Below are 23,768 nucleotides of genomic sequence, written 5' to 3'. Positions count from 1 at the left end.
AAGAGGGACAGCTAAGCATATCTTTTGTTAGGTTGGTAAATTACCATTCTATAAATACAACCATTCACCTATAAAGGTCTATTAATGTCCTACTTAACCAATAGTATATGTCTTCTGTTTGGGTAGTTTCTTTTTTTATATAAATCTTCAAGAGTAACTGTCAATCTTATGCCAATTATGTCTTTTATTTCTAGCTCCTAGACACAGTGCCTGGGACACAGGAGCCACTTCATAAATGTTTGTTGAGTAAATATATCAATCATGTGTTTGGTAGCACTGTTCATTCAAGGCTTTCAAAGCACCTAAAAAGGCCTCATCACATTCATTTCTTTAGGTCCCACTGGGCACTTTTACATGTGGCAGGCTAGGAAGTTTCAGGCGTGATCTAAAGCGTGCTCTGTCCGCTGGATGAAACAAAAGTCGGGTGAGAATGGAGCCAGGCAGCTGATGACTGCAGTAGTCCAGGCAAGACATGATGGTGGCTTACAGCGGGTGCTGCAGAGACCCTTTCCAATGCTCCCCTCTGTAGGGATGACAATCCCTACATTTAGTTTGTTCTGGCACGAATGGCATATGGCAGAGGAAAGAGCTAAAAAGCCCTGGGAGCAGGAAGAAGACAGGGTTGGGAGGTGTCCGAAGGTTTCCCCTGCCCCTTTTCGATGTAAGGAATCCAGGCCCACAAAGACATGAAGTGTGCTATAAAAAGATGTAAACTGGCTCGAATATCTGGCTGCTGGCCTGATGACATATTTAGTATCCATTCAAAATTTTATTTAAATGTTGTCAAAATCAAATTCATTTACGTGCACTGTAGGACAACCACGCTACCTAGTTTTCTCCAAAGTTATTATTTTAGATTCTAGAGGCCCAGTGCATGGATTCGTGCACCCGTGGGGTCCCTCGGCCTGGCCTGCGGAGACTGGGTGGAAACCAAACCAGCAGTCCGACATCCCCTGAGGGGTCCTGGAGTGCGAGAGGGCACTCTGCAAAGCTGCTGTGGCTCAGCAGCTCCTGCACTGAGCGTCTGCCCCCTGGTGGTCAGCGCTCGTCATAGCTACTGGCCAGTCGGCTGGTCGCTTAGGCTTTTATAAAGACATATTTTTTTTAAAGTTTCCACAAATAAGACTAAATGTTTCGAATGAAAGCAAAACTAAAAGCCACACCAACTATGAGAATCAAATTTCATTTTAATTCCAAGTTTGGATTGTTCTTCTAATACCTATAACCTAAGTCATCAAAGTTTAGAAGTTTAAAGTTTAAAAATCTATTGGTGCACAGCTGTTGAGACTGTGCCTTTGAAAATAAGGTAGTCAAAGGCAGAAGAAATTTACTTGCCTAAGGTCTGTGCAGATCTCAATTCTCAGGGTGTGAGACTAACTAGAACCTGGAACTTGCATTTCCTACCCTAGCCTTTCAAATGGCCATTTTCCTCCTTTTTTCTAATTTTATCCTATTTCAAACAATGTTGGCTGCCCAATTAGCATTTCTACATCGCATAAAGTCCTCCAACATTGTATTCAAATGATTATTCAAATACAGTATTTGTCAAGGAGGGTATCTAGACTGTTTAGAAGTGGCCTGTATCAACAATTTGTTAGATTATTATCCAGAGAAGGCCAATGACAGGCTAGAACTTTGCAGAGAGAAGTCTGCAAGGCTAGGGCTCTGCTGTCCAGGTGGCCAAAAGGTGAAGGGAGGGGTGTGGGCTGGGTCCACCTTTCATGCTTTCTTGGCTCATCCCACTCTCTAGCTTTGCTTCTGACACCACATTAATTCAGTTGGTTTACAGGTAATTTAATTACCTGGAACCCTGGGCCTGTTTTGTTATACGTGGGGAACTGGGTGTAGGTGCACACCACCGTCAGCTGTCTAGGCTTGACAAAATATCAAATTCTGCATTTCTCCCACTACCCAGCTCTATTCTTCCTGTTGTCGTGGTGACCTGGCAGCCATGTTCTGAGCTTTCCTGCAATTATCTGCTCAACTTGAGTCAAAACTCCTTGATTTAACTTGATTCAGCATTCCAGGCCAAGAATTACGTGCTCAAGATAGTTTATAGGTGTCGTTGCTACACTCTATTCTTGTGAGATAAAATGAGAAACGGGTAACTACCATATGACTTCTGGTTGACTGATTATAATTATAATTCTGAGCTCTATACAATCTTGCTTACTCTCTCACCCTGCATTTCTAGTAGGAAAAAAACCAACAGCATGCTCCATTTTCCATTGATCATATCAACAACAACTCCATTCTGAATAGCCATCGGGTGTCACAGTGTTACCCAGCCAACGCCATTAAAGTTGATTGATGGGAAAAAGGCTAACTGAAAATTGTGGAGATGACAGACGCAGTTCCCTCTCTCTGCAGCTCTGCTGCTCTGTTAGACGGGCAGAGCTACATGCACTGCTAGTAAAGAAACTTCAGCAATTTCACTTGCTTTATCATCGTTAATTTTTTAAAGTCTTCGCATTTTAAAAGATTTGAAGAAGTATTTGTGAATAATTGCTTCGGAGGAGTAAGCCCTGGTTACTTCATGGAGATTCGAAATGACAATATTTCACATGGTAGAGAAACTGGTGATTTGGTCAAAGTAGCTAGCTAACAGTTTATGAGGGCTCCAGGACACATCCTACCTAGGGATGGATCCTAAGGGTCTAGAACAGGGGTCCTCAAACTACGGCCCGCGGGCCACATGCAAATACAAATATTGTATTTGTTCCCGTTTTGTTTTTTTACTTCAAAATAAGATATGTGCAGTGTGCATAGGAATTTGTTCATAGTTTTTTTTTAAACTATAGTCAGGCCCTCCAACGGTCTGAGGGACAGTGAACTGGCCCCCTGTTTAAAAAGTTTGAGAACCCCTGGTCTAGAACCTCAAATGCATATTTAATCATCTTCACTTCAAAATGGCTTTGCCTGAACAACTAAGACTCAAGATGACTTGAAGCTCTTCTTGTTTATCCTAATAAGGCTCTATATTCAGGGCACAAGTTTCTTCAATATACAAGAACTGCATCAAAAAATGCTTAGTGTAAAATTTTCACTACTCTATCACAAACTTGAAAAGTTACTGATTCTCCTTCAAAGTTATAGATTTCATTTTTATAACAATAGCAACTGAGGGCAAAACATTAAAAGTACTTGGTAATCATTCAAGGGAAACAATAAAACATTTACTCTGAACAAGAAAGCTACTGTTGAAGTTTTGCGTAAGGATACATCAAACAGAAGTTACTGTTGTAAACTATAATGTTTAAGTATTAACCACAAATATTTTACTCTTTTAAAATTATTTCTGAAAGCTACCTGTTGCGCCCTAACTGGTTTGGCTCAGTGGAGAGAGCGTTGGCCTCCGGACTGAAGGGTCCCAGGTTCGATTCCGGTCAAGAGCACATGCCTGGATCAATCCCAGTAGGGTGTGTGTAGGAGGCAGCCGATCAATGATTTTCTCTCATCACTGATGTTTCTATCTCTCTCTCTCTCCCTCTCCTTTCCTCTCTAAAATTAATAAAAATATATTTAATAAATAAATAATAAAAATAAAAGCTACCTCTTGACTTTTTCTTCTTTTTTCTTTGGGGGGTTGGGGATAGGGAGAGACTACACCAGGAATATAGCTATATTTTCTGGTTATATCATTAGTATTTCCAAAATATACATCAATATTTGTTTGCTTTCTCTATCAACTTTGCATTCCTAAAATTAGACTCCTCATCCCAAAATTCTCAGATCTAAATGATTCCTCTTTAAACAATTTTGTTTGCTGAGACTCTTGGCATTCAAATTTCGCCCTATTCAAAGGCTGTCTTGGCTTTTTTCCTGTAAATAAAAATATTTTCCATAAATCCCTCATTTCTACAATATATTTTATTTCCCTCCCACGCCCCCATCCCCCACTTCACCTGAGGACATGCTTACAGAGAGGAAAGGTGGACGGGAGGGAGGGAGAGAGGGAGGGAGGGATATCAGTTGCCTTCCGTAGGTGCCTGACTGGGGATCAAACCCACAACCCAGGTATGTGCCCTGATTGGGAATCAAACCACAACTTTTAATTGCACGGACAACATTCAGCCACCTGAGCCACTTCAGCCAGCCAGGCTCCACAATACATTCTTTATGTACAACTCCATGCATAAAAATACATATTTAGAAAGTTCCCCAAGTGAAATAATTATTTTAACCCTACCAATGTAAGACAAGAAATCAATATTTGCCCTTGGGGGTAAAATTCTTACCTTAATAAGATGGACTTGAATTTTGACTAAATTTTGTATAAGAAGGAAATTAGATGATTTGACATCTGTAATCTTTTTTATACTCAACTAATCTATTTTACTACCGGTAAAGTAAGTCCTGGAAAGTCTTAAGTAACTTGCACAATAAGATCATGCAATGAGTTAATGGCTGACATGGGACAAATATCAAGGTTTAGCAATTTTCAATTCCATTTCAAAATTTTAAACTTATGATGGCCTCATGATATTTTAAACCACTCATGATCTTAGTCCTAGATCTAATTATCAAATACGTAACTATCACATGGAGCACCATGCTTAAAAAGCAACAAACTGTGTGTAAAACATGTTTATGGAGAAGGGCATGGGAGACTACTCTCAAAAAATATATTCATGGACTATTTGATAAAGTCAGGCTAGAAGAGCAAAGGATGGTAGTAAATAAATGTCATGCTCTAAAACTGAATTTCAGAGATAGTGTTCAGCATGATTTTTCTATGTTTCACTTTTCCCTGTCAGCTGTGAGCTGTTTCCAAGTGTGAAATCGCCTACGAGAGGAAGCAAAGCTGTCATTTGACATCTGGGGGCGTAGAGATTGGGATGTAGTAAAGAGCATGTTAGACTTCGTCAATTTATACATATATTCACCTATAAATTCTCAAGTCTAAAAGGTCCTCAAGCAAGACTGCTAAAAAAGACTAAGAAAAATATTTTCTTGACATTTTAGTTTATCTTAATATTTGAAATTTTATAACAAAAAATTATTCTATATTATGATAAATAGTTGCAATGATAAAACACACAAAATCCTTTGCATGCCTGTGTATGTGCAAATAGAAATAAAATCAGAGTAACTACAAGGAAGTCCTCTGAAGAAGAAGAATCAATTTACTCCAGTTTTTATTCTATAATCTCTCACAATGGAAAATAGAGAAGCCTGTCTAAAAGTCTCTTAATATAGCATCTAAAAGTCTCCTAATATGGAAACTAGACACTGTTATATTTGTATTGTCATGCTATACAATCTATTCCTACTTTGGGGACAATTTCTTTGCTCTTTTCTCTTCCTGAACTCCTTTCTGTTTCTCTGGTATGAAAGGAACCCATTTACCATGAATGATGTTTATTTAAAGTAAAACCTTTCTAGAGAGTCATCCTAGATAATCTAAGGATACAAAGTGAACCTAAAAGGAAGGGCTTCTACTTTGAAAACAGGGCTGGGTTTGATCAGTGAATTCGTATTCTCAAGACCCTCTTGATGGGCCTGCAGCTGCAGCCATTTATTTGCTGGCTTTTTCACAGATGTAGACAGAGAACGCTCCATGGTTTTTTGTCTTTCTGTTGTTAGATTTGTTTTCTTTAAAATAAAAAGTCGCAACTTTTTAAGCTTGTCAATATCAGACATCCTTGGCAGTATATATACATTGTTGAAATGGCTGTCTTTTTAAAATCTAAGACCACAAAGTTGGCACAAACCTATACTTAAATAACAGAAGGTGATCATTTGCATTTCAAAATTTATCTATCTTGCTTTTCCCCTCAATTAGACCAAAACATGTTGATTCACAGGTTTCTGTGTGTGTGTTTCTTTCTTTTTTTAAACTTATTTATAGAGCAGAATAATGGCCCCCCTGCTAGTTTGGCATTTGCTCAAGTTTCTGTCCATGTAAATCGAATCTGTTACTGGAAATTTTTTCTCAAAATATAAAGGCACATCATCCACAAGATAAAAAGATACATTGCTGATACTATAAAGTACAGGGCAGGTGGGTAATGTTTTTAGGACAAATACGTGATAAGGATTCCCAGGAGGGAGGAGTGGTAGGGGTAGAGGCTGCACACTGTTTAAACAGAAGTGAATCGTTTTCACCGTAATCTTATGACAACTTCACTTTCTAAGCAAACATCATCGGTTTAATATGCTTTAGAGTTACTTGGACAATAATATGAAGGTTAGCGATGGGAAATGGAAGGACAGGGAGGTGGGGAAGAATTAGTTAAACCCTTAATCTTTCTAAGGATAGATCAAAAGAGAACTAAGTACTCTATGTCCCCCTGTATTCACTGATTTGTGATTTTTATGTGTTGAAATACTAGTATATTATCATTACTCCCACCTCTTTGAGGGAAGGAGGAAAGCCTACTTGTAGTTTTTATCAGTAGGACTGCCCTTCAATTTTGAGATGCAGTAATTTACAAGTTTTTGCTCTAATTCCCTTTGCATTGTAAGCAAGGGGCAGGAATACACAGACTTAACTAAATCCTATAACTCTCTAGATTTAAGATCATCTAAATTAGAACACTAGCACTACTTTTCGGTTAAGGCCATTATTGGTTTTATTTTATCCTGTTGATAAGACAAATTAAAAAGCCCAAGGAATGAAGAGACTTTCCACATTGTTCAATGCAAGCCATAATACTAGGGCACTTTTGCAACTCACAAAGCTTGAAAGTACAATTCTTTTATGCAAATAATTAAAACAAAACCCTTCTTCAGACTACAGCTTGTTTTTAATGTTAGTGAAGGACAACCTGAAGATGAGAGCAAAAATCCATTAATGGTAGACTGCCACCTGCTGGTCAACTGTAAGAACTGTGATTTCTGGGAGGGGGGGAAGCTTAAAAAGTAGAACTTGGATACTGACTGATATATTAAATTCAGTATTTCAGAACACAAAACTGAAAGTTGTATCTATTAATAAGTGCGGTATGATTCTGTTCCACACATAAACTCTAGGGAGGTCAACATGCTATAACGTAACAGTAAACATGACTGTACTTTAAATTGAAGAAAAATAATCTGCTGGAATGCCAAAGTACATACAACCCTACAGAGTTTCCAGTAAGAAAGTAACAACACTAACAGGAAATAATGAGTCAATTATAAACATTAAACAATGCTCCATAAACCTTTGGTTTTGATCTAAGGTTTATACTGCACTTGACTTCCAGGTTTAATAGGATTCTGCTTTTAAAAAATCCCCAGATTTAATTTTGATTCTAAAACCTCCAATTCATTATAACTAGTACATATGTTTATTTATACTGCTACCTAAGATGTTATTTCTCACCAAACTAGAAAAGAGGAGAGTCTGTTAAAAAAAAAAAAAAAAAAAGAAAGAAAGAACTAAATAACCTTTACAAAGTGATTTTACTCAAAAAACATTTTTGTTATCCCATTAACTAAATCATACTAATAAGGCTTCAAAAAACAGCATAATATGTATTTGAGAGAAACAAGAAAATATAAGCATGCTCTACTGCCCCTAAAAAGACATAAAAATGAAGAGCCCTAATTTGGGAGAAGAAAGAGAGTAAGGTAAGAAGAAAATCCAAATCACTGTTTTTAGAACATAAGTTTTAGGATATTTGCTCTGCAAGTTGAAAAACTTTGAAATTCCCCATTACAGAAATCATTCTTAGTAACTAAAAACACTATAGCTCTTTCCATCCTAATTATAATCATTTCCCATTATGGAGGGAAACAATGTTAGCATCAATAATACACTGGTTAGCTAGTAAGTACTTAAACACTGTATTAATCAACAACTAAGCAGATCATGTCAACATAATCAGCTTGAACCTCCTTTGAAAGCCGGTGGGGTGACAAATGAAGACACTTTGGCTATCTAAAGAGGCTGACTATTAGGCAAAAGGTGAACAAACTTTGGATTCTGACAAAGAGAAACTAATTCAAATACAATTCATATGCTTAAGTGAACTGTAGTTTTCAACAAAGGATCTGATACCCCTAGAAATAAAACTCTAATTAAAAGAATAAATACAGTAAAAGAAAGAGAAATATGTTATATCAAATATTTGACAAAAATAAGCTATTTTAAAACAAGAACATGCTTCCTAAAATTTCTCAAAATATAGAATGAGGTCTTTAAATTAAAATCTGCTCTAAAATGTGAGGTTGGCTCATCTCTGAAGTCACACCCTTCCATTTTTTTTAATTCTATATTTTATCCATATTTTTAGCCTTAGGAATTTTACCCATTTAATCAATTACCTCTCACATCTTAATAAAAATCATCCATTTAAAGAGGCTCAGGGTATTTAAAGTTCTTTCTAAACACTAAGGAGTTAAGACATTTCTAACAAGAAGTACAAACCCATCTAACAATACACACACACACACACACAAACTATGGATTATATAATGGTTTCAATTTCCTTTTCTGAAGGGTTAAGGAGATAACCAAATCCAACATATATGTAAACTGCTAGTGACAAATACAACTTCCATAAAGAAATGAGAGCTGCGGACTACTTTTGCAAGCGAAACATTGTAGGAGATGACTCTAACCTGGGGCACAGTACATTCTCTCTATGGCATCGCTGTCACAGGAATCTTCAACCTCACTCCACCTGCTAAAATACGTTAGCTGAATGTGTCCTAAAAACAAAACGACAGGAGAAATCAAAACATTTTTCTCTTCCATTTTCTGCAGAAGTGAACTGTAATTACTCCTTTTGTAGCTAAAAACAGTATCATTAAGAATAATGGCATCATTAAGTACTAGAAGCTATTACTGGGGGTGAATTTGCTGCACTGATAATGAAGCTCTAGATAGGAAATGAAGATACTAATTACAAGATAAAACGCCTACTCAGTTAATTGGAAGCAACAGCGAATAAAAAGAAATGCATTTGCAAAAGTTCCTGACCTCTATCATTCAATAAGATGTTGTTTGGGTTCAAATCGCGGCACACAATTCCCTCTCTGTGTAAAGCATCAAGGGCTACCACCATTTCAGCTGCCCATCTCTGAATGCAGCCCTCTGGGATGTAAAACCTGGAGTGTAGTGCTAATTTTTTATCAAGGTCCTCAAAAATCTGATGTATCTCCTTGTCTCCTTCTAGTGCTAGCCCACTGGCTTCCTTAGTCGCAGAGTCTCTCTGAAATAAAGTCTGTTCCTCTTCAGCCAAATCATCAGCTTGATCTGTAAACAGCAATACTTCCTCACTTTTTAAAGTGTCCGTGTCTGCATTGTATGCGTTAGCACCTGAGAGTGGGTCAGAAGCAGGGAATACGCTTTCCTCTGTGTTGTTTGCAGTCACTGCCGACTCGACCACTCCAAGTCCTTGAAAGTTAGGTTGTGGGCTATGCATCAAGGAAATGCCTGAACTACTATGATCAACAGCAGCTACAAATAACATCCCAGGACCCCCTTCTACATAGTGTTTCTCTGTTATACCATCAGATGGAAGCCTAGAGGGGTCACTCAATTCTTCTGCACCTTCTTCTTCCTGTGCTTGGCACTGTTCAGCACTAAGCCTGAGGCATAAAACATCGGGGGCTTCCAATAGTTTACTTTCTATTATGCCGACATTAGTCTGTGTAAACTTAGTAGGTCCCATTGCTGCACCATCTTTTGTTGGTTCCAATTCACCAGGTAGGTTTACAAGAAGATCAGGCCTTCCTTCATCAGTACCACTGATATCATCAAAAGCAGCATCTTTAAAAGAAATAACTGGAACAGAGTCATCAGAGCCCCTGCTAATGGTGTCCTGAGCTATAACCTTGCTTTCACTAATATTAAAACTCCTGTCTCCGTCAGAAAGAGTAAAAAATGGTTTCAAAGGCTCTGACTTTAGACTATACATTTTTTCTCCAAAATCAAGTCCTAGGAGTTCACTAGTGCTATCCTTACTGTCTATCCTAAAGAATTCCATGGAGCTGGTTTTAGATCTACTGAGGGAATCTGATGTCCTTGGAGAACTAACTGTTTCCAGGTCATCATTTCCAGGGAAGAATTTAAGCTCATGTGCCATCAGCTGGGTGCTGGGGCTGTCGCTGCCAGCAACAAGGTGCGTGGGGAAGCCTTCAACAGCTTTGGTATCAACACCATTTCCTTCAGTCTTTATGAAAGGCTCCTCATTCAGTGACCCTGGTTCAATCTTTTCTTGCCCATATTCATTGCATAAGGTTAAATAACTAGTAGTGCATTCTTCTTCTGAACTTGAGCCAGAATCTGGCCATTTTGGTGAGCTATCTTGGCCATCATCGTCTTGGTTGCTATCATCTTGAGAGCTCAGGGTAAGACTACTTTTCAGAGGCAGAACCTGAGGTGTGGGTCCAGCATCGCTTCCTCTGGATTCAAAGCTGCTGCTGTCCTGAGGACTGGAAGTTGGCTGTTGCAGGTGAACTTTCGTAAGTGCAGGTTTTTTCACTTCCTCGATGTCAAAGCTTTCTTCAGGACTTCTGTTGAGAAATTTACTGACATATGACCACAGTCTGCCACCTGTGAACAAGTACAACAACAAAAAAATTTTTAAGATCCCTAAATTAACAGTTATTTATTGAAGTCACTAGAAAAGCAAAAGGTATTTGAATAATCAACTAAGAGCCAGTCAATGATACCCATCCATTAATATATCCAGTATTCTGGAAGACAAGTATTTTAATAAAATGTCTTTTGTTATTGCTGACTGGTGAGTACAGTGTCAACATATCTCCTAATATCAATTATTTCTGAAATGACAACCTATTTCTTCCTTTGAAGGGAAATTAGTTATAACAAATACTAACATGAAATCTCACAGCTGACTTTCTGCTTTAAAGTTAAATATAATTTAGCTTCAGAAATAGCTGATTGTATTCTGATTTGTTTATGTAATAATTTTTTCAAGCATAGCCCCTTGGTCAAGTGGAAATTCATAAATAAGTGCTGCTTAAAACTGTATACTTCACTGGTTAAAAAAAAAAGTCAATAATATTATTGCATTTTAAAAATGCCCAGTCCAAGATTAGAGGGGAGATTTGGCATCTGGTATATAATTAAGCCATTATAAATGACATATTAATAATATTTTCCCATTTTCTCTCCTCCTCATATACATCATGTGTGGTATGAGACCAAGTAATGCAATTGAATATTAATTGGGCAGCCATTAATGAGGCAAGCTATTGTAATTCTAATTTTGTATTCTGATATATATCAGAAACCTATACAAACCAAAAACACAAAAATCAACTTCACATAAATCACAGAAATAAAATAAGCCAATGTTTTACCAGCAATACTTGTTAGGTAGCTATTACACCTTATTTTTCATTTGTTTTGTTTTTACTATTAAAAACTAAACCTTTTTTGCTAATTAGAATCATTGATTAAATAAACTATAAGCATCCAAAACCTACCAAAGCTCTACTGACTAGAAACAGTATTACAAGATTAGTTAAATTTGATTCAGAAATCTTAAAAACAGTAATTGCAGAAGCATACTTTGTAAACATATAACTATAGCTTCCAAAAGTGAGAAATCGTGTTAAAAATGAAACTCTTTATTAATATGGTGAAAGCAACTTTTTTCAGCACATTTTTAATGCTGTTATTAAGAATTACCATATTATCATACACCAAGGGTAAGTAAATATTAAGGAAAATAATCATTGACAGTCAATTACATGTGTAAAAAGGTCAATGGAAGCATCCAAAAACACTTTTTCTACTTCTCATTTCACTTCATTTAGAGAAATTTGATAAATATATAAAAAGCTCCTGATACCATGCCTCACATAGAGTAACTGCTCAATAAAGGGTAACTGTCATAATATTAATCCTAAAATACTCATGCATCTCCTCTACCAGTGATGTAGTTAAGTTTTCTTCCATTTTGATAATAGTTAGTGGTATAGGATATTATGGTGTTTAAATGTTACCTTCTCATTTTTCCTTAGCTAACTTTCTGTTCTCACTAGATTATACTTAGTTTTTCTTATTTTCCCATATTAAAACTTAATTTTAAACATTCATATATGGCTTTGAAACTCACTCACTCATACAAGGAGCTATGCATTGGTTCCATCTTAAGTCTTTTGACAACAGTAACCACACCCTTCTTGTCACAAATAGCTCTACTGTGGCACACCAACAATAATGCCTAAACCTGAAGCTGGGATTCCTGTATGCAATCTTAAAAAATGATGAGTTATTTTCAATTCTCCTAGATGGTGACTACTGTAAGGACGGAACCACGTCTTTTTCATTTTTGCATATGTACTTCCTACATAGTGCACAGGACATGATAGACAATGACATTACAATGCTTGTTAACTCGGATGGCAACTCATCAGAAGGAGACATGCCATCACAAAGCAGACAGTATCTTCAGCATGAAGTTCCAGGAATCAGCAGGAAATAGCATGTACTAAAGTTCCAGTAAAAAAATTCATTCATTCTTAGGCCAATTCCACCTGGATGAGCTGCTGAAATCTAAAATTCAAGGTGCTCAAATTCTTTCTTTTTGCCCCCCAAATCACTTCCTCTTTCTGACTTCTGAGCCATTCTGTCAGAAAAGCTTTGGACCAAACTTGGATTCTTTTCTCTTCCTTTTTTTCTCTATAATTTTCCAAGTCCTATAGGATCTACCCATAATGTTTCTCACAGTCCTCCTCTTCTTTTAATTCCTTTGACCACTCTGTGTTTCTGGAATAAAGTTGTAGCTACAACTTAATTGCTACCATAACTGCTTCCAATTTAGCACAGATCTTATGATGTCATTGTTCCATTCAAGAACCCAAATCCCCTCCACCTACTGAATGATGTACCAACTCCATAAAAATATTTGAAACCCTCAGTAAAACAGTATCAACCCATAAGTTAATCCTCTCCCTCAACTCACTGCAAAATTCATCTGAATTCAAAATTCACATATAACCATGCTGGGCTTTCGTTCAAACTATCCCTACCACTCAGAAGTTTCTTTCCTACTAGTTTCCCCAATATCTGCTTGTCAAAATCCCACTCATTCTTGAAGGTCCTTCAGAATTTGTTTTATTTCACCATTCTTTTTTATATCTCCTCGTTGGATACAACTCCTATAATCTCTCTATCCTCTATACAACATTCTATTTCATATTAATAATACTTTTATGCTTTTATTATCTCCTTTACCAGACTCCAGAGCCTTTATAACTACAGGGAGAGAATTCTGTCTAGCATATAAAATAATAGGTATTAGAGTGGCTTATAAGAAGATAATATCTTTTACAAATTTTTGAAACCCTTTCAAGGAAAAAGGTCCCAAAATACCCTGTATTAATAATGTCATTATTTTTGATCATGTAATCTTCCTATTTTAAAACAAATATACAGTTCTATTGTTTAAAATTTTCAAATAAAGAAAAGAACAAGGAAAACAAAAAATTCAAAATATATAAATTATGCATAATCACTATGAACTATTAGTACATTTGTTTTCAGTCATTTTAGTCATGACTAACATCATTTCATAAACATTTTCTAATTTTCACGAGAATATGAACTGGAAGGCTATATATAGCACATGTGACAGGTATCATGATCTATCAATGAACACTTACGTTACTCCAGCTTTTGCTATTAGAATTAAAATAATATATACTTTTACATACAAATACTTGGCATCTCTGATTATTTCATCAAAACAGAGTCCCAGAAATGAAAGTACTAGATCAATACTTTTAATACTTCTGATATGTGCTGTTATCCCCAGGACCTACTCCTACAAGCAATGTGCATTGGTGCCATCTTTATAGCAACTTGCTTATATTGGATATTAGCAAGTTTACCAATTTGGCTGATGAAATACGGCATCTTATTTAATTTCTATTCTTTCATTATTAAGTAAAATTTCTAAATGTATTTGCTGGCACTTATGGAATTTGTTCTTAGCCTAAACAAGTATCCAAATTATATTATAAAAACTCCGCATGTTTAAGCAAAATATAAATTGTTTTAGCTCTTCTCCATCCTTTCCTAGGTGCCCACTTAAATTTAATGCTCAATATGGAGCTACAGAAACAAACATGTTGGACCTATCACATACTTTTTTTAAATTACGAAATCATGGAAATCACGTAATTTACAAGAACACATTATTCCTACTGAAGTTTCTCGCCCACAAAAACTGATTGGGCTTTCTTTTCTTTAGAGATAAGATCAGATCCAACAGACTAACATACACGAAGTCAATCTTACTGTTGTAACATTAAAAATATTAACCTTAAAAAAATCCTAAACCACAAAATAGAAATACCAAACATATTTACGCTTTTTAACACTTTAGGAATCGATATGACACCTTTCTAAGCCCCATTGAAGCATATAAAATAGTAGATATTAGCTATTTTAAGCTATGAAAATAGTATTTTAAAAGGTTTAATTAAAACTCTTTGTATCTCATCAATTTTAATCTATTGGGGTTTTGGGGGTTTTTTGCAAGATTGCAAAGAAATTTGTTAAACTTAAATTTGCTTGACTAAAATCAGAACTTTAAATTAATATGTATGATAAAATATTGCTGGACCAATGATCAAAATCATCTTTTGACCCAGCAATTCTACTGAAAGGAATTTCTCCTAAAAATAGTTCTCAAAAAACAAAGATATATCAGTAAAAGCACTAGAAACAATTTAAATACCAATTAACAGGGGGTAACTAAATAAATTATGGTAAATCTATACTATCAAATACTTTGTATCTATTCAAAAAAGTTAGAGCAATACTTTCAAATATTTATATAGTGTTTACCATGTACCAGGCCCTGTTCTAAGTACTTTACACATATCAACTATGTAATCCTCACATCAGTCCTATTGAGGTAGGTAATTATTATCACCCCTATTTTATAGATAGAGAAACATAGGAACAAAAAAGTTAAGTAACCTGTCCCAAGTCATACAACTAGTAAATGGTGAACTGGCTCCAGAATCCTTGTTTTTAAGCATTACACTATACTACAGACCTATATACACTGAAAAGGAAAGCTGTCCAAGATACACTGTTAAGATGCGGGGAGAGGGATAAGCTACAAAACAGTATTTAAGATTCATTTATGTGTTGTTTTTTAAGCAGACAGGTACGGAGTATATGTTTATACACACAGGAAATTTCCCCCTATTTCTAGAGAATGAAACTTGGCATTAAAGTGAATAGGGAGGGAGAGTTTTAATTTTACTTTGTATACTCCTACATAGTTCAAATTAATTTCTTTACATATTAGTTTTATAAATTTTTAAACTAGTTAATAAAAAGATAATAATTTCACTCCTTGGATCCCCAAATAACTTGGGTAGAAATTACTTCCCATCTCCCATCTATTTGGTGCACATTCAAAAGCTTTTCCAATCATTTTCTTTTAACCTAGTCATTTCATTTTTCCTCTGACTCAGTATTCAACAATTATACACTGAGCACCTTCCATATTCTAAGCATTCTGCTAAATGCTGGGATATGTATTATGAATATGATTTAATCCATAATCTTAGGAACTTAAAAAGTTTCAATAACACTCATGGCCTTTATTGAATACAATGACTTTCCCACTTTTTCTTCCTTAGAGTCAAAGTAAGAGATTCATTAACAGAAACGAGCATTTTAAACCTCTCTCCTAAAATCTCATCTGGTATAGCCAACTGCCTACTCCATACCACCTAGATTTAATAAGCATCTCACACTTACATGTCCAAACTAAATCTCTGATTGCTCCCTCTACATCTGCCTCTCCCCCAGCTTTCCTATCTCAGTAAATGGAAACTCCATTCTTTCGGTTATTTCAGCCAAAACCCTGGAGTCATGCAAGGTAGAATCATGTTAGTTCTATCCTCAAAATATATTCGGAATCTAATAATCACTTCTCACCAGCTCCACCATTAACATTTTGTCCAACCTCCCATCATTTTCACCTGGATTGCTGCAACAACTTCCAAACTGGTCAGCTTTTGCCTTTGTCCTTCTATATTCTATTTTCTACAAAGCAGCCACAGTGATCCCCATCTTGCCACAATGCCCCCCAATAACTATCTATCAATAAAAATCAAGTTCTTAAAGTGGCCTACAAGACTACACAGGATCTGCCCACCTGTCTCCCCATCTTGCTAGGCTCATTTCCTGCCACTCTTCCCATTCTGCTTCCACCACAATGACACTCCTGCTTCTTGTACACTAAGTGCACACTCTTGCCTCCAAGCTTACGTACTATTCTCTCTTGCCAGGATAATGTTCCCTGACGTATCCACACTGCTCCCTCTCTCACTTCCTTCAAGTTACTGGCCAAATATCCCTTCTTACTAAAGGGACCATTCTATATAAAATAGCAACCCCTACCTCGCCTTTTTGGCATTCCCTTCCTTTATTTATCTCCATCTGACATATATTTACTTAAGTATTTGTTTACTGTCTGTCTGGCTTTTATAATGTAAGTTCCATGTGGGCAGCCTTCATCTATTTTAGAACTAAGACTGTATCCCAGTAAGCATGCAATACATTTCTGACTGAAAGAAAGAAGGAAAGTCAAAGAGACTAATGTGAATTATGAACAGTTTTTTGTAAGCAGAGGGAAACTAAAGCCACAAATCATAAATATTCAAATATTCATATTATGAAAAAACAACTGCTCATTTACTTTTTCAGTAATAGTGTAGCCAGCATATGAAAGTGACATTTGTATGCTATATGCACAACTTCCTAATTCACAGAGATAACAAAGAAAGTACCACAAATATGTAAAAGGTAGCACACAGTCCATCAACTAGTTCACTTGATTGCTCAAGCCAAATCCAAGAAATTGCCATAGATTTTTCTCTCCCAAAATTTATTTTATTACAGATGCCATGGACTCTAAGTATCTCTGCTAGTAGGCTAGAAGGCCATGCCATCATAATTTCTTGCCTGAGACTACTCTATTAGCCTTCTCACTGCTTCTTGTCTTATCTTTCTACAATCCATTCCCCACACAACAGCCAAAGTGATTTTTTTTCTTAATGTAAATCTTTTCTGACCACTGCTTCAGATGTCCAATGTTTCCCAATGCACTTCCTTACTCTGTCATAGAAGTCTCCTGCCTGCTTCTCCCATATTCCACTATTGCCCTCACCTACTACACTACAACCAAATGACCTCCTTTCTTTTCCTCAAACATTTCAAGTTTGTTTTTGCCTTCAGTTTCTTTCACTGATGCTGTACCTGGAATGTGATTCCCCCTTCCATCCAAATGGTTACTTCTTCTGTCATTCAGAATTCTTAAATGTCACCTGGACTTCCCTGACTACCTACTCTAAAATAGTCCCCCAGTCCTTATCTACTGGATCTCTCTCTGTTAAAGATTAGTATGGTATTGCCCAGCCAGTGTGGCTCAATGATTGAGGATCGAGCTACGAACCAGGAGGTCATAGTTTGATGCCCAGTCAGGGCATATGCCTCAGTTGTGGGCTTGATCCCCAGTGGGGGTCGTGCAGGAGGCAGCCAGTCAGTGATTCTCTCTCATCATTGATGTTTCTATCTCTCTCTCTCATTCCCTTCCTCTCTGAAATCAATAGATAAAAAGTAAAAGGTTAGTATAGTCTTTATTATTTATCTAATATTCTCATACTTTTAGTTTTTCTGTTTGACTCTTCACAAGAAGAACGTAAGTTTCAAAGGGATAGGCTCTTTTCTTGTTTTGTTCACCTAAACATACTCAATAAATATGTTGAATGTTAAATGAATCCAGAGTCCCCATTTGTACTATAATTTAATATTTTTGCATTATAAAATCTTCTTAAAATTAAACAATAGACACCTAAGAAACACAGTAAAAAGAGATTCCCTACCCCTAAATCCTATATAATAAAAGGCTAATATGCAAATTGACCAAAGAACCAGTCGCTATGACGTGCACTGACCACCAGGGGCAGACGCTCAACGCAGGAGCTCCCCCCTGGTGATCAGTGTGCTCAGCCAGAAGCTGGGCTTATAACTGGCGAGTGCAACAGCGGTGGCAGGAGCCTCTCCCACCTCCACAGCAGTGCTAAAGATGTCCAACTGCCAGCTAAGGGACCTAAGCCAGCAGTCGGACATCCCCCGAGGGCTCTTGGACTACGAGAGGGCACAGGCCAGGCTGAGGGGAACACACACACACACACACACACACACACACACACACACACACGTACACAAATTTTGTACACCGGGACTCTAGTGTTTACATAATCCAAGACAAATTCTATGGTCATGTGACCATTCAAATTTAGATATGGTCAACAACAAAGGAAAATAGACTTGGTAAAGATAATCTAAAATAGTGGAAAATTTGAAAACTATTATGTCTATGTCTTTAATTCAGATTATAAAGGCTTTCTATAATACTGCAATAAATTCAGTTGAAATATCAGCTTTAGAGTAGAAGGGAAGGTGAGAAAACGGCTGAAGAAAAACTGAAGTATGTGTTGAAGAAGCAAGAGAAGAACAGGAAGAGGAAGTTGTAAATAGTAGGGGTAAAATAGGATTACAAATTTGCCACAGATAATCTCCAACATGAATAATCCACCCTGGGTAATAGAACATTGACTATAATTACATTCATCCTACTGACCTTGTTCTAAATTATTATGGATTATTACTGCACAAGTTATTTTTGTTCCACACCAGAGGTGGTTGTATTCCGCTATCAGATGACATGACCTCTAATTCAATAATGTCTGTAATGCACTGGTATCCTCAGATAAAAGCTGTCTATAATGCCTGAACAAAGGTGAATTAGTTATCCAATTCACACACGCAATTAACTCTCTTAATACCTGAGAGACCATGAAGCCCCTTCTGAATTTCCTATTAAGTACCACATATGGAGGTCTTCCCTCCATCTGTAGTTATCTTGTGCTGTACTTCATAATAAACAATATTAATAGTTTGCTGCCATCAAAAATCTTGCATTAGTTCTCATAAGAAACCTCATTCTGTAAAGCAATCACTCATTTTCCTGGGAAAATGCATTAAATTCAAATATTATGCCTATTAATAAAGTACAATAGTTCCCTATTCTCAGTAATGTAAAAATAATAATAACACCTTCATGAAATACAGAAAATGTAGTATTTTCACCATTTTAAAGAACACCTCTTAAAAGCCAAAAGGCAATATTTATACTGTGGATTTATATTTATATGCTATATTCAGTTATTTTTAAGAAGAAAAAAATTTTAATTCGGGCACTAAAGGGCAAAAACAAATCAAAACATAGTCTTTTTGCCACCTGTTCCCTCTACTCAGAGATGAAATTTCACAGAGTTTGAAGGTAGAGTAGTGTGCTTCTCTCTGTTTTGTCCCCATATGTGATGCCAATGGCTGTATTCGCAAAAACCCAGATTAGAATATCTAGGTCATGTCAAATGTCAAGCAAATACCGGGCCTTCTAAAAAGGGAGGTAATTAATTAATTCTTCAAGGGATGCTTTTTATTTTAGTCATCTAACATTAATGTATCCTTTCAGCAGAGAACAAGAGAACAAAATAAAATCTGTACAATTAAACCTGGCTCTCTTAGCACACATTTCCATCCTATCAGATCAAGTCTAGGAGAAAGCAAGGAGTTAAGTATATCAGCAGAACGATCCTGTAGCTCCAATGAAATCTGCTGCTCACCTGGGTTTTCATTTCCCCTCCCAACTCAAAGTAGGCAGGAAAGGCAGAGGAAGAAGACAACAGTTTCTTACGTGTGTTTCATATGTTTTATCCGTTCGTGTAATGACAGATGGACATTCTAAAAACCAAAAAACTAAATAGGTGACATTCCTGGCTCCAAAAAAATTTAAAGTACAAACCAACCTTCTGCATGCTGCAGCACAAGAAATACCGACTCCTCAGAAATGATGTACTTGTGCAGACACACCATGTTGGGCACACAGCGGGGGATGATGGTCTTTCTGTTCCTGCTATATTCACTGCTTTTCCTTAGACCCTGACAGAGAACAAAAAGGTCAGTTGTACCCTCAGTTGCCTTTGGAGCCTGCTGTGCTCTGTGTTTATCAACCAAACTAATCTATCCGAGTTACTCTGGGCTTCAGAGAAACCACTCATCTGCTGCTCTATGCCCCTCAGTCCCTGGAGGCTCTGCTGATGGCATCTGGCGAGAATCCAGAGAACAGAAGATGCCACAAAGCTGCCATTAAAATCAATTATGTGGGTCAGTGTTTTTATTAGAGATGCTCTCGAACTAAGTCATCAGGATCACACACAGTTATTTCTCTATGACCTTTTCTTGAGTTTTATTTACTTGTGTATATCTTTAAAGCAGTAGACATTGTGAGATCAATTCGAATTCCTGAGACACAAAAGGTATTCCTAGATTAAACAGGCAATTTTAAAGTTCTATTCCAAAAAAGCACAAAGATTATTTTAGTTTTCTCCAAAGGAACAGGTGTGTGTAGTTTCTAGTGTCATACCTTGGTTTAAAAATCTGGGGAAATGCCAGTGATAAAATATATTCATAAAAAGAAATTTGTTTCAGTATATGTCAATGTGCTCTACTGCCGTGCATCAAAAAAAGAAATATAAAATTAATATGAAATTGATTAATTCTGGATGCAGTGGAAATGCTTAAATTGGGATATTTGTAGAATATGTACTGTCACAATCCATTTCAAATACAACTTAGAAATTTTAAAACTGAGAGGATTTTCCTTCCTTATTCATTTAGTTACAAATGGAGTTATATAGAGAATCAAAACAAAAATATAAAAGAAGGCCAGGGATGTAGATAATACTTTCCCAAATATTTGTTATAAAGACTTTAAGGTAAAATGTCAGCACTTAATCATAATCATAGGTTAAATGGTATATGGTCTCCACAAATTATACAAGAAGTATTAGAGGTGAATTTAAACTGTACATTATACATTTAAACAACATGAAATGAGTCAACTTATCCAAATTATTTCCTCCATACTCTATTACCTAAAATGCTTGTTAAATGTATGCGATGGAAGGACAAAAGATAAAATAAATACAGATCATCACAAATATAAATGAACATTCCAAATAGAACATTAAAACACCCAGGAAAACAATATTATTTTTTTTCTTTCAGAGCACAATTTGAAAATAAATTTCAAGATCATTAAACATATAAATAAAACTTTAAAATTACTTAAAAAATTAAATAAATAAACATACAAATTCTACTTACTTTTAAAATGAAGGTCTGTTCTGTCCTTGTGTCCATTACAAGTAAAACCTACATAAAAAATATGAGTAATAATTTATTCACAATACAATGCAACATTAACTCATAACTTTTTAAAACTACACTTTAAGGGTTTGGGGGAAAGTGCTAAATTGACTCCACAAAAGATTGTTAACTTCTGAACAGATTTTTTTTTTTTTTGTTAAGGCACCAAATCACAGGATTAAAGTAGTCTTACCTAAAGGTTTTATTATTGTTTTCTTTCTAAAAATGCCGTATTTTAGAAACATTAGTGTTTCCTAGATTTACTTTAAAATATATTTCTTAAAAGTGAATGAAAAATTATTTTAGACATTACTTTAGAATTTTTTTCTCATGAAACATTAGTTAAGAAGTAAAAAAAAAAAAAAAAAAAACTTTTATAGTAATTGCCGAAATCTCGATTTTCTCCCTTAAGCCCCTCATGTAGCCACTTGCTATTATAATGTGATCTCAGTAACTCAAGCTCCAGTCTGAGGCATCCTTATGGTCCCACTTCTCCATCCTGGACTCATCCTAACTCAGTGATAGCAAACCTATAACACGCGTGTCAGAGGTGATACCCAAACTCATTTTTTTGGTTGATTTTTCTTTGTTAAATGGCATTTAAATATATAAATATCAAAAATATACATCTTTGTTTTACTATGGTTGCAAATATCAAAAAATTTCTATATGTGACACAGCACCAGAGTTAAGTTAGGGTTTTTCAAAATGCTGACACACCGAGCTCAAAAGGTTCGCCATCACTGTTCTAACTCCTCTTTTTCCCTCAGCAAATTCTGTTAGCCTTATCTTCAAAATGTATCTAGAACTGAAGTGTCTCACCACTTCATGGCTATTTCCCTAATCCAAACAAAGACACACCTGGATTAGAACAACTGCCTTCCCAGCAGATCTCTCTGCTTCCATCTTTGCTGCCCTTGGTCTGTTCTCTAAATAGCAGGCAGGGTTTTCTTTTTAAAACAGAAGTAGATCATGTCACTCCTCTCATTCAGATAAAAGACCTAAGTCCAAAAGATGATCTCAAGACCCCTCATGAGCGCACACACTGCCACTCAAACTCCCGACTCCCCACCCTCTTGATAGATGGAAGGAGCGAAGAGAGATACAAAATTATCCTACCATTTTAATATTTTATTATTAAATAAATAACCAGAGGTTGGCAAACTTTTTCTATAAAGAGACAGATAGCAAATATTTTAGCTTTGCAGGCCCATGCGGGAGGTCTCTGCTGCAGCAATTCAACCCCACGTTGTAGCACCAAAGCAGCCACCATCTGAAACGGGCTGTGACAGGAGTACTTACACCACAGAAATCGGCAAGCACTGTAAACAGGGATTTTTTCCCCCCTCAACTCCAGAGCACTGGGAGTCAAGGATGAAAAAAAATTGGTGGTCAGAAGAAAACGTGGCAAGTTAGGATGAGACAGCAATTTGAGAAGATGGTAAATTCCATTTTCGACATGATGAATTTGAAGTAACAGTGACATCATCTTTGACCTCTCTTCTGAGTGCCTGATATACTTATGTAGGTCTCCATTTAATTCCAATTGAATATTCCCACAGATATCTCCTGAGCTCACCCCTTTCTCTCCCAAAGTCCTGTCCCCACTAAAAACAAAACCAAACCCTGTTTCTCCTCCTATAAAACTGAATACCACCACCATCCACAGAACGCCCCCAAACCAAATAGTTCCCTAAGTCACTATAAATCCCCTGCCCCCTACCTTCATAACCAATGACTAAGACAGTCAATTCCACCTATTTCCTTATCCATCCTCTACTGTCTTTCACTTAACCAGGCTTTAAGGGTTTACTATGTGCTGTGCTTTAACCATGTGTAATCAATGTTAATTCTTTTAACTACCCAATGTGATAATTTTACCATTTCTATTATACCTGTGAAGACATTACAGCTTCATCTGTAGGAGCTATAAATGGTAGATAATAATGGTGTCTATCGTATGTGAAAATTTCAGTGAGAGATAATCTTGTAAAAGTACTGGTATAGCCAGTTGTTATTATTACTGCTATCACTATTATTGCTTCTTCTCCCTTAAATGTTCTACCATCCACTTACCAAACAAGTGCTCATCTTTTCAAATGTCTCTCAGTAACAGTCTTTTCTTCCTTTGTTCTCACCCTGTATACGTTACCAACTTCTATATAGCATTTCTAATCCTTCAGTTTGGTTTTATGATTACTTGTCTCTCTCCCTATTTAAGGTTTGTATCAGCATGTTGAAAGAAGAATAATGGTCACCAAAGGTGTGTTCCCCAGTGTCTCCAGTGAGGAACACAGCCCTGCCAGCACCTTGAGTTTAGCCCAACATGACATACGTCAGACATCTATCCCATGTGACAATAAATTCAGCTGTTTTAAGCTGCTAAGTTTGTAATACTTTGTTATGGCAGCAACAGAAAGCTGTATAGGGCAGAAATTATGTCTCCTCCGACCTATGTGTCTCCCATAATAAATGTTCAAAGTGAATAAATTCAGGTATAAAAGTATGGAAGGTAGACGGCAATATCAGAATGAAGCTTAGAAAATAAATTGAA

General features: G+C 36.3%; 1 protein-coding gene across 11 annotated transcripts in view; it reads right to left on the bottom strand.

Annotated features, from left to right (window-relative positions):
- RPS6KC1 (ribosomal protein S6 kinase C1) overlaps positions 1–23,768 on the bottom strand; it is a 159,755-nt gene that overhangs the window by 43,912 nt on the left and 92,075 nt on the right. For 9 of the 11 annotated variants that reach the window (XR_004973439.1, XM_036344812.1, XM_036344810.1 and 6 more), the window contains 4 exons: positions 21,173–21,220; positions 19,813–19,945; positions 8,912–10,489; positions 8,551–8,640 (listed from right to left, as the gene is read on the bottom strand). Coding sequence is in view for 10 of the 11 variants with exons in the window: in XM_036344812.1 (XP_036200705.1) it covers positions 8,551–8,640; positions 8,912–10,489; positions 19,813–19,945; positions 21,173–21,220 (1,849 nt within the window). In the remaining variant the exon portion in view is untranslated. The remainder of the gene's footprint in view (positions 1–8,550; positions 8,641–8,911; positions 10,490–19,812; positions 19,946–21,172; positions 21,221–23,768) is intronic. The other 2 variants (XM_036344813.1, XM_036344816.1) reach the window with 1 other exon arrangement.

This window comes from Myotis myotis, unplaced genomic scaffold (assembly GCF_014108235.1).
Source record: "Myotis myotis isolate mMyoMyo1 unplaced genomic scaffold, mMyoMyo1.p scaffold_m19_p_18, whole genome shotgun sequence".
NCBI classification, from domain to species: Eukaryota; Metazoa; Chordata; class Mammalia; order Chiroptera; family Vespertilionidae; genus Myotis; species Myotis myotis.
The sequence above is the reverse complement of the archived record's forward strand: the minus strand, read 5'-3'. Positions and strand labels throughout refer to the sequence as shown.